The 11,810-nt window shown below is 40.6% G+C and overlaps 1 protein-coding gene across 2 annotated transcripts in view; it reads left to right on the top strand.

Moving 5' to 3' along the window:
* LOC140937042 (E3 ubiquitin-protein ligase rnf213-alpha-like) overlaps positions 1-10,700 on the top strand; it is a 108,546-nt gene extending 97,846 nt beyond the window's left edge. The window contains exons 75-81 of one of the 2 annotated variants that reach the window (XM_073386568.1): positions 5,518-5,698; positions 6,130-6,337; positions 7,324-7,398; positions 7,918-8,112; positions 8,516-8,605; positions 9,196-9,368; positions 9,722-10,700. In XM_073386568.1, coding sequence (XP_073242669.1) covers positions 5,518-5,698; positions 6,130-6,337; positions 7,324-7,398; positions 7,918-8,112; positions 8,516-8,605; positions 9,196-9,368; positions 9,722-9,890 — 1,091 coding nt within the window. In that variant the 3' untranslated portion in view covers positions 9,891-10,700. The remainder of the gene's footprint in view (positions 1-5,517; positions 5,699-6,129; positions 6,338-7,323; positions 7,399-7,917; positions 8,113-8,515; positions 8,606-9,195; positions 9,369-9,721) is intronic. The other variant, XM_073386569.1, reaches the window with a different exon arrangement.
* The last annotated feature ends 1,110 nt before the right edge of the window (positions 10,701-11,810 follow it).

The following is an 11,810-nucleotide window of genomic DNA, read 5'->3' as shown; positions in this document are numbered from 1 at the left end:
AAGGGTGCGTGAAACGTTTCGGCAAATAACTCAGAAACTGTGGGCCACAAAGACCTGAGACTTGGACAAATTGTTTATATATTATTCTCAAACTCATTAATAATTCATTAAGAAAATACAAAGGAAATTAATGTTTAATGAGTGTTTGGAAATCGGATGAAACACTGCTTAGTATTTGCATCCTTAATTTCTCCTTCAAAAATGATTTTGTTTGAGAAGAAATATCAAACATTCGACACAGTGTTTCATCACCAGATGAAACACCTCGAAGTTCGTCAAAAATACTCCGCTGCGCGTCGTATTTTCAACTCTCTTCTCGGTGTTTCATCTGGTGATGAAACACTGCATCTCATGTTTGATATATTACGTCTTTTGTAACATGTCATTTTCTCGGCTTCTTCCACTGGACGGTTTCCAATTTATTTTTTTGTTGCGTGACAGTGAAAACGATCTATATACTTGTGAGGTCAAAGAGTGAAGCCCCAGTGATTGATTTTCCGAAGAAACTGTTAGAGAATCCTATGAATATTTCTGCGACTTGAGGAGCGTGATCACTGGCTTCTGTAGTGTTTTCGTGTGTTTCGTGAGACAAAGTACACACATATGGCTCGAAAATCGATACACGATTACTTCAACGTAATTAACAAGACAACTAAACAACGTCTACATGCACTGCCGAACGTAGCTTCAGTAGTATGAAGAGACTAAAATCTCCTCTGCGAAGTACGATGACGGACGAAAGATTAAGCTCCCTAGCAATCCCTCATATACATAAACATAAGAACGTGGATTGACAGGTTGGTAACGGAGTTTGCCCGTCTTAAGGGTCGACGCCTCGCCCTTTGCTTGTGACCTGTCTTCATTGTTTTTGTACAACTTTCTATTGCATTTTTGCCACATTTTTTATTGAAAATGCCCCGCAGAAAAACCAGGAGATGGCATTTCCGAGATTTTCGGGGGGAGCATGCCCCCAGACCCCCCTAGATGTAAGCGCCTTGGGCGCTTACGAAAAATTTATTCTCGTGCGTACATCTTCAAAATCCCACGCTACGCCCCTGCATATGTAACTGTTACCTTTTGATTTTCATCTCATTGGAGCGAATAAGTGCTAAAAACGCTTCCATTGCCGACTCGCGTATGTCAACACCGAGTTAATATTATCAAAGCAACCATTTCAGCTTCTGTTCGTTCCACAACAGGGATTCTATTTTTCAAAGTCTATATTTCTTTTAATACTACAAGTTTATAAGTTTGTAATAAGCTGTTTGATCGACCATCTTCCAAAAAAAAGAAATTGTGAGTGGTTTCATAGCTTTCAGCTTTGCTTTCAGAGACACTTTAATTTGTAACATTACATTGCGTGACAAATTCGGTCACCCCTTGAAATAAAAAACTTCGTCGGGAAGCCTATGAAATGAGTTAAAACGAAGAACAACTGATATTTTAAAATTAAGGCTGTTATCTGATTAGACGAGTAGTGGGAGAAAAAGTCGTAAAAGTTAAATTCGATGAGAGAAAAGCGTTGCGGCAGTTGCAACAGAACACTGAACATTACGGTTCCCACGGCAGTACATTTTTAAAAATCTTGATCTTCAATTCCCCCTCGTTCTAAGGGATTGCGACTATTCACATGGAAACTATTCACATGGAAAAACTTACTAGCGTTTTTTCCAGTTCATCTACTTGCCTTTCATTTGTCTGGTGTAGTATATTATGTCACTAGTCCAGCAAACGCAACTGTACGCCATCGTAACTAAACAAAGGTATATTTTTAGGGGGTGAGGGGTGGGGAAAAAACTGTGCGCTCCAAGGTGGACTTCGCCATCACTAAGGGCGGCCCATTAGAAAGGGGGGGGGGGGGGGGGAATTTTCGAGCCGCACGAGCCGGGAATTCAATAGTACGCTGCTCCTAGTACGCTCCCGAGCTCCTAGTACGCAGCTCCTCTAATTTTAGGTATTCAGAGAAAAAAGGGTCGGACATGGAGTCAAAAATATAAAGGTCGATTAGCAGAATTCTGGGACATAACATGACTTGCGAGAGGTCCTTTTGTAAGCATGGGCGTAAACGATCAGTTCCCTTAAGAGGACAATCCGGCCTTCGTATTTTTTGTGCTCACAGGTTCATTATGAGAGGTTAGACTGCCGTTGTATACCGTTGTTTCTTTTGATTTTTCCTTCACTCCTTTATTTTACTGTATCTGTTCAGCTACTGGCCTGTTGTTATAATTTGTTTTAATACTAAAATCTTTATCAAGCAAATATAAAGTGTTGATCAGGTACACCCGTCAAGAGAAGTGTCAATGCTGGCTGAACTATACGTTCCTGCATTTCGAACATTTATGTGTGTTCGACGGCTTAGGGGGCCCGAGGGCGTTGTCGTTGTTACGTATTTTTTTAACGCAACTCTCTAGGGGTTCTATTTCTGTTGGTTTACACAGCCAGCAGAGCATCTCCCAAGCGACGCTCTTGATTGACTTTTTTTATTTACCTAACTTATTCCATACTAGTCGCTTTAACCAGTTACTGAACCCGGATAGGGAGAGGTACTTTTTTATGAAAGATACCGGTCATATACTGAGGGTGAATGTGGCTGAAATAATAATAAGAAAATCTGCGGGTTTTTTCTGTATGACGGTTGAGGAATATCACTCGCCCGTGCGTTTTTTTTTTTCTCGTGGATATATGGTTCATCCAGGCTGTGATTCACCAAGAAAAGCGTGGTCAGCTCTGCTCATTGCGGAGCACCTGGTAAGGTATCCGATAGCAGCCGAACTTTAGTCTGCATAAAAGGCTCTCTCAGTTTTTGCATTTTTCAGGCAAAGCGAGCGCAGGAGCGCCAGACACTCGTGATGGTGAGGCGCTTCCTGAAAATGCAAAAAAAGGAAATAACTAAATAACATAAAACGCCTCTTATGCAGGCTAGACACGCAAGCTAGGCGTCAAGGGCCATTATGGCTCTTGCAGGCGTCGACTGTTTCCTTCACATGGAATAATGGCCGCAAATGATTGGAAGAGGCCAGGAAGCGGGAGCCTTCAAATTTCGCTCGGCCGAAGAGGTAAATTTCCTCTCCCAGTACTCCTCTTATTTTTTCTCGCTTAAAGGAGTTAGGAGAAGACGGGCCTGCTCACGGGTTATTCTTTTCTGTGTTCCTTTCTTCTCCCGGTAAAATGTTCTGTACCGATCATTTTGATTTTTATGGTATGCGACAGTGAATTTTTCATCAAAAGACTTCAGTGTTCGCACGGATCCGGAGCTTTGCTTTTGGCTGAACATATCCCCACCCCTCACCCCCTTAGATAGAACCTCCGATTAAGTCGCTGATCGCGTACGTTTGCGCAAAGTTCAAGGTTGCTGGACAAGAATTACTTTCATATACCAATACAGACAAATGGAAGTTAAGTAGATGAACTGGAAAAACACACTGGTAAGGTTTTTAGAGTAGATTGTTTCCCGCAATCACTCAGAACAAGGGCGATCCAAACGAAACTCAAAATTTTGAAAATGTTCTGCCGTGGGAACCGTGCCGCAACGCTTGTCTCTTGTCTCTCTTTAATACTTTTTACTAGCTGACAAATTACGCTGCCCGTGTAATCAGATAACAGCCTAAATTTTTAAAAATATTCATCTGTTCTTCGATGAGCGGAGTCACTTCATAGGTTTTTGCTTTCAAGGGGTGACCGAATTTGTCACGCAATATAATGTTACAAAATGTCCCTGAGAGCAAAGCTGAAAGGTATAAAACCATTCACAATTTCTTTGTTTAGGAAGAAGGTCGATCAAACAGCTTATTACAAACTTATAAATTATATTTGTAGTATTAAAAGAAATATAGGCTTTCAAAAATGCAATACGTGTTGTGGAACGAACCGAAGTTGAAATCTTGTGGTTGTTTTGATTGGTTTGGTTGTATATTATTAACTGAGTGTTGACATACACGAGTCGGCAATGAAAGCGTTTTTAGCACTTATTCGGTACAATGAGATAAAAATCAAAAGGTAACAGTTACATATGTGTCTATTGTCCGATATTCAAGCGGTAAGAAACACGTGGAAGGTTTTTCAGAGCAATTTTTAAATTGTTTGCGTAAGTATGTAGGGAAACATGTTGCCCCGTAAATTGATTTAGGTGGCAAAATGGTCTTCACGTTTCCGTTTCTCTACGGGACACTTTTTGCGGGCCGCGGAAAAAATTTTCACACAACAAAGTATAAAGGGTGTGCTAAAAGGGTGTGTACCATACTAGTTTGGCCTCAAATTCTATGTACCAGTTGGCTTTTCTTGCGGTAGAAGTAAGCGAAAATTAGCCTAGTCGCTCAAGCGCTTCTATTGGGGTAACTAAAACGGCCAGAAACAAGACTATTTTGACAGCTTTTCAAAAGTAATCTAGTGTTTTAGAAAGAGCAAGTGAAGTGCTATGAAATATCAAAAGTACATTGCTAGATGTTATCACGTTTACCAGCACGAGCGAAACGAAAATGCATCATTTTTGTCAATTTTCAAAGGCGGCGGGAGGCCAAAATGGCGATTTTCAAACTTTCCTCGATTTTGAAAAAACTCGAGCGCTTTGGGATCTTTTAATTGTATTTTCGAAAATAACTCACTAAAGGCTTTATTTGGGCAAAATATGAAGAAAGTGAAAATTTTGAAACTGTCGCCGGATTCTCGATATTTACAGAAACTGGCTCTTAATATCCCTCGTAAGCTAAGAAACTAGCGTAATTTTTTTTTGCAAGAAGAACTTGATCGTTGTAAACAACGGGAAGGTGATGATTATATCTTTGCGCTATAAAGATTAAGTATATTTTACAGATCCTTTACAGGGGACAACTGTCAATTTAAATTATATTGGACAGTTTTGACTCTTCAATTTTGAGACGAAGAAAATTAGAACCTAAGGGCGGAAACTCTGTATCCTGCAAGGTAGATACCACTCGATAGGGAGATTCCCTGCAAAAAAAACGGGTCGGAAGGTAATTTCAGATGGGCGGGCTTCACTGTTAGGCGTAGACCCTGTAGGGCGGCCTCCCCGCCTGTTAGTGGGTGTCCCTGTCACACCCCCGTAAGGCAAAAATGAACATCATCTAACGTCCGGGGGTTACTCCCCTATACAAGCCATATAGGTATGTGCCGCCCCAAAAGGAAGGGATTTGCGCCTTTTTTCTCTGAAACCGGGTCTAGAATTTGCTCATTTTGGTCTGGAATCGGGTATGCTTTTCAAAGGAACTAGGGAGTGTACGAACGTATTTATTGTTTCAATTCCAAATGAGTAAGAAAGAAAGAGAAAATGGATTTTAAGAAATCTTTTTTGTTGCTGTTCTAATCTAAGTAATGATGGCATAATTTCTTAAAGCCCAGGTCTGAGAATGGGTATAGAGTTTAGAGGCCAGGTCTCAAAAATGACATTCTGTGGTTTGAAATAGGGTCAGGATTTGGAGAACCGGGTGGCATACCCCCACCAAGAATTCCCAGGAGTGTCCCCCGGGGATCTAACGCGAACCAATCCTTTTATTGAAACAGGGCGCCTTCGTCCTCCAAGTGATGTATGCGAGATGTCCATGGATAACTCGCGTCCTCTTGCAGTACTATTGCCCAGTACTTCTGGGTTGGGCATCTGCTCCACGGCTCTGGTATTTTTTCTCACGATGTTGCATAACGAGTTTAACGAACGGTACCAGAATTTGACGGGCGGAGAAGTCAAGTAAGTAGGGAATTTAAGATAGTTCATTACTGTAGGCTGGGACGGTTAGATGCGTATACCGGCGGCCTGGGGCCATGACAGTAAAAAGACGCGAAAATTTTCAATTTTATACGAAGAATACCAATCAGAAGAATAAGGGTACACATTAATTAAAGCTAGCGGCTTGTTTTCAAAGCTGCTCGAAGTTATTTTTTGATTTTTCCTTTCACGGCTATCCAAAGACAAACTAGCCGAATTTGTAACTAAAACAACAGAAGAAATGCAATAATACGCAAAAAAAAAAAAATTATTGTTCGATAGATGTCGAGTATCTACTAGTACAATGAAAAACAAAGTTTACATCCTGGAATCGTGCTGAGAAACGGGGCAATGTTTAAATGTTTTTACGGTTAGTACGGATACTAACACCATTTGCCCTTTTTGATCTTTAGGGATCTGCCTCACATACAGCTACAAGACGTAACCACATCACAACTGATTGCTTATGACACTGACAGAGATCTACTTCCGCTCATCCTGGCTCAATGCAACTACTCTCTGGAGGTGGGTCGGGGAACGTTGGTACAGTACAACTGGGATGCACTGGAAAGACAGCTGATCGACAGGTTCATTAGGAGAAAACCTCTTATTGATTTCAAGGTAAACTGTAGAATTTCCATGTGGGATTTAGATTGAAAGATTGGGGAGACCAATCCATTGCCGGACTATTATTGTGTTTATATCGAGAAATCTCTCTGTTAATTTTTCCTATAACCATTGACGTAAACACCTTTGAGTGTTTACGTTTCCTATAAATCCTTAAATTTAATCATTCTCGATCAGGTTGGTAAACCACATTTTGTAAAGAACAACAGTGGAATGCATTGCTGCATTGTAAAAAACTGCAGCAGGGGCTCGTCAAACAACTCTATAAAAGCCTATTCAACCATTTTGCCTGAAATTAGTCACTCAAGCTAAGAAAGTTGAATTATACAGCAGTTAAGATGGATTGCGTATGTCACATGAAGAAGAACAACTTTTGTGACGTTTTTCGTAGGATTCTCATTTCTCAAACTGTCAACAAGAGGTTAGCGAGTCAATTGACAGTGACAGCACCACGGTCACGGTGAATGTTCATGAGAGCAATTGAAGACTTTCGCTCAGTAAACATAGCTGCTCGTCAGTAAATCTATGTACCAATAGAAAAAAGAGGTTGGACTTTCGGAGCCGTGATACCCCCCAATAGTCAGAGGAGACTATTTTGAGACCTCAAGTGTGCAAGTGTGGAACGCTGGCATATCGGTCAAAGTGTTTCGTCAGATTTCTATTGTTATTCATTATTTATATTTATTTAGTAAGTTAATGATTAACCTCGATTACCAGCCGCTGTTCGGAGAAAATGAGCCCGCACTCATCCCCCCGAAGGAGGGAGGATCAAAGACCGGACCCGGGAGACGGCGGAAATCGAGCCTAGTTAATGATTCACATATATATTTATTTTCGCACAAATAGGTTGTCATGGTGGTGTACTTACTCTCATTTACTCTTTCAGAAAGAGTGTAGTGTTAAGCGTTTATTGCTGCTGTTCTATTTTCGATTTATTATATTTGAGTTTAAAAGCGCAATTTGCTCAATTGTTATTGCAGGATGAGAGGTTTGCATTCAGTAAAGATATCCAACTGGACTCTGTTTTTGCTGCCGTAAAGGCTAAAGTTCGTCAGGTAACATCATTCTTATTAGTATACTAGAGCTAGCCTGCAGACTAGCCTCTAGGGATATAACGATGTTAAAAGTAGTTGTACGAGAAACGATTACCCCGCATGGCATATGCCTCGATTGTAAAGTAGTTTCAACGGAGAGTAAATGAGAGAATGGATGGATGGATGGGCGATGAATGAACGAACGAACGAATGAATGGGCGCTTTACGACGTTATGAAAATGACATTAGACATATACATATCAAGGTGCTTAGGCAGCTACGATCTTATGTCCCGCACCCCACCTATAAATGATATCACTGGGTACGCCATTTCTATGGTATAATCCTAGTCACGTGAGTGATCAGAGTTTTGCAGTAATGGAAGCGCCTGAAGGAGGTACCTTCACCCTCGAATATATTTGGACCTGAATGTAGTCAATACAATGCGTGATGTTAATCATCGTAATATTGATGACTAGAGGAAGTCTAAAGAACTGTGCGGTTCAATTAAACTACGAATATACTTTTGTCTTTTCACAGGTTCCTCTGAGTTCAGCAGTAAGCCGTCAAGTTATAAGCAAGTTTCGCTCCCTGACTGACATCTGTGAGGTGCTGTCATCTTTGGACATTGCCATTGGTTTTCTATCTTCCACTGGGGGAACCCCTGAAAGGCTCCTCAGTGACTATCTAGGAAGGGTGCTACGCATGCAACAAAATACTCTACGGAGTTTGAAGGTATAAATTTTAGCTACAACTAGAGTTAAGTTTGTACGGTAAAGAATTGAATTTCACATCTTTTAGCATAATTTTGATAGGAACAATGAGACTTTGTACTTTTTATTGTCTATTTTACGTACGTAGTGTTTTTATTGTTTAGCATAGTTTTAATTTAGTAACAGTTCTCGTCTGAAAACCGCCCATAGGTGATGGCGTGTTCCTGTATAAAGATTTTAATCATCATTATTATTATTACTATAGATACAGCAACCTTCGCGTTTGTGTGCCCGATTTTCCTCTTCCCTTTCCCTTTTGAATGTATGTCACTCCGGGTATTCTGTCATTAGTATTCTGCGCACAGCTGCCGAAAAATTCTTCGTAGGTCGAATCTAAGTTTCTTTTTTGCCATTTTCCTTTCCAGGCTCAGCAGTACTGTCAGTTACGTCACGTGATCTCTCTCTGGCGACTTCTCACCTTTGAGAGAGCCAAAATTCTTATAAGGCGAGGCGAGGTAAGGAATATGAATATTTCTACCTGTAACTTGCATCTGCCCTTGCACGACATTAGCAAGGACTTCGTAACAACATTCAGCTGAGCTGAGGAATTAAACTTCCAAGTTATCATTGAACAGAAACAGTGTCGCCCCCGTTCTAGCCCCAAAAACAAAAACAAAAAACAAGGAGACTGGAAGGCGACTTTTTAATTGAGTCGTAAAATAAACGAGAAAGTAGTTACTCCGTGTAATCGGAACAAACGCAAACAGCCTATTTTAGCAATTAGACTTCCAAGACAGTATAAAATCAGACGCAAAGTAGCTAGGAACAAGCTCTACATTGGGGGAGTCGTGCGCGAGTGGTTCGCGAAAGAAGGCGCGAGGGCAAGGGGCTTTGCCGCTCACCTGCGCAATTTCTTGCGACTCGCTTCGCTCGTTACTCGACATAGAGAGCTTACTTACACTTGCTTGGCACACCACGATTGATTCAAGTTTTAATTTGATTGATCGAGTGGGGCACGGAATTTTGTCGGTTGTTAATCTAAGCACTGTAAGAGATATGTAAATAGCAATGCCTAAGACTTACCTTCTTGTTATTGCCTTTGCAGGATCCGTTTGAGCAGATTTCGGAAACCTACAAGCAGGTCATGTCCCGAGGGCAGCTGATGAAGTTTAGCAATGGAATGAGGAGGATTGACTTGGATTGCTTTGTTTGTGAGGTCCTGGAGCTTATTTTGCTGAACTTAAGAGGTGATGCAGTCCCCGGAGAAGAAGAAATGAGGTAACTTTGGAGAGATTGCCTCTTTTACCACTAGTCACTAGTGTGTCTATGGTTGACATAGTCATCTGTGGAATGTTGATCTGTAGTTGGCTATTTACCAGCATGAACGAGGAGTTTTATATTGGATTGCCTTTCCCTAATTACCGTTATTGCTCATCTAAGAAGCTACACTGAAGATTCAAAGAAATATTTTATCTGATAGAGTTATAAAACTCGGCTGTTCCTTGTGTTTGGTTTGCTCTGGTTTTTCATTTCAATCCACCCCCTGGTGGTTAGATATGACATGAAAAACTCCTTCTCATGTTGAATAATTTGCGAATTATCTTACAACGGCTGTGTCTCCTTTTATTCAGCCTGGGTGAATACATCGAGTGGCATCTTGACAACAAAGGACATGAACCAGTGCCAGGACTGGATGCATTGCCATCGGAAGTGCAACTAAAGCACGTGATCAATGCTTGGAGAACCTCTGTTGAACTGTGTGACAATTATCACGACAAGCGAGACGCCGCTAACGCTTGAATTATAATGTCAATTTAATTTACAACATTTCCTCGAAAATCGGTTTTCTTGCATTAACTGTAGTGTAAGTAATGACCCTTCTCAGTACATGGTTAGTTACAGTATATACTAGGACTAGAAATGGACAAAGCGTAGCTGGTATAACAGGTCTCGTCCCCTTCCCTCTCCTCCCTTTGGATCTATCACGGATGAAATGCACTTGTCAAGAGTGCGTGGCAGGATGCGCGCCCTTGTTATTTATTGGTTTCTTATATGCTTCATAAATCATCATCATTAACGGTTTTTACTCGAGATACTTTCCCATAATTCAAATATGCACCCATAGAACTTAACCTTTTAATTTTTTTTAGAAAAGAAGTGCTAAAAAAATCCGAAAAGAAAAATGGTCACTTGTACCATTTCTTACCCATGGGTGGAGAAAAGATTAGTAATAAAGCGCATTAAAATAGTAGAAAATATTTGCAAGAATATAAATTTGCGTATTCATATAGGAAATTGTACATGTAGAAGAATGGAAGGAATTGCGAGTCTCATCTACTTGTCGATTACTGACTTGTCCAGTTTTACGGGCTCGAATTGAAAATCCCTGAGAATTCAAACTAGAATTAAGAATTCTTTTAAAAGTCAATTATGTCAAGTTACTTAATTTTTGGCTGTTAACTATTAGTTTCATAGGTTAAGTAGTTGATTGGTTTATTGCAGGAGAACGACTGTTCTCCACTAACTTGCTAATTGTCAATCTCTTTTATATTGTGCACAGAAAATAAAATTGTTGCACCTTCGTAAGTTTGCTGGAATTGAAATAAACAGTGCAAAACTTAATGATTTAATGATTTCTTTCAACCTCTAATGCCTAAACTTATAAACAGATGGCAAAGACAGAGACAATCATAAAAAATTGGAATATAGCCTTTTGGGCATTTGACATTGTTCAGTTTCACCCCATTGACCATGTAAATTACTTTGGAATATACCATGGGTTAAGGTCATTTCAACACTAAAAATGACGACTCTCGGTCACCCTCATTATTATGATGATCTCCATAATTCTTAGATGGGAATCCTTCTTAGGTTTTTATTCCTCCGCCGTATCAGTTGAAACTAAAGGAATTTCTCTTGCGATAAACTACAACTCATCAATCAGTTGTAAAGAAAGGCAATTCAAACTGAAGCAGCCTTGGAAATTAATGTGAAAACCACGTGACTGCCTCACCCTGTTTCAGCGTTAGTGCAATTGGATATCGAAAGCCGCTGACCGCAAGGTGTTGCAGAAATACCCCACCTGAGGTCGACATAATTTGAAATTTCATTTTGGTTTGATTTCGTTTTTGGACAAAGGTACATTGTAAAGTCCCCGTGGCAAACGATGTATAGAAAGGAATATTATACGGACAAGAGAGCTTAGGTTCAAAAGATAGTCTTGCCTCTGGCGCTGAGAAGGACTGACCCGAGATCGCAAAAGGAATGTGCCATAGTACCATGTGAAAGGCATAGTGCGAGGTGCACCATGGGAAAACCATCAAGTCCGTACCCAGTTCCCGAGTAATGTCTGTGAAAATCCCATTCGTCATTCAGCTCTGAACGAACGTGTTCTATGGCTTTCTCAGCTTGTAGTAACTCCTTCTGAGGGTCCAAACCTGAAATAAGATTGTTTCAAGATTTGCATTAGCGTAGCACTCAAGAGTTACTTCAGTCAACTCTCCCCAAGAAGGGCACCGTTTGAACCGTCACCGAGTATCCGTCTTACAGAGCTGTTCGCCTTTGAGAGAGTCAAAGAGGATTACTGAAGAACTGTGTGAAAAAACCCTTACTGTCCTCTTTTAGGTGTCAATCGTCTAGAAGTGTCTGTTAAGAGAGAGGTGCACTGTAATATGTCCTCGAAATCTGTCATGAAAGAAACGCTTCGTCTTCTCTTAGTGG

This window comes from Porites lutea, chromosome 5 (assembly GCF_958299795.1).
Source record: "Porites lutea chromosome 5, jaPorLute2.1, whole genome shotgun sequence".
Lineage (NCBI taxonomy): Eukaryota > Metazoa > Cnidaria > Anthozoa > Scleractinia > Poritidae > Porites > Porites lutea.
The sequence above is the reverse complement of the archived record's forward strand: the minus strand, read 5'-3'. Positions and strand labels throughout refer to the sequence as shown.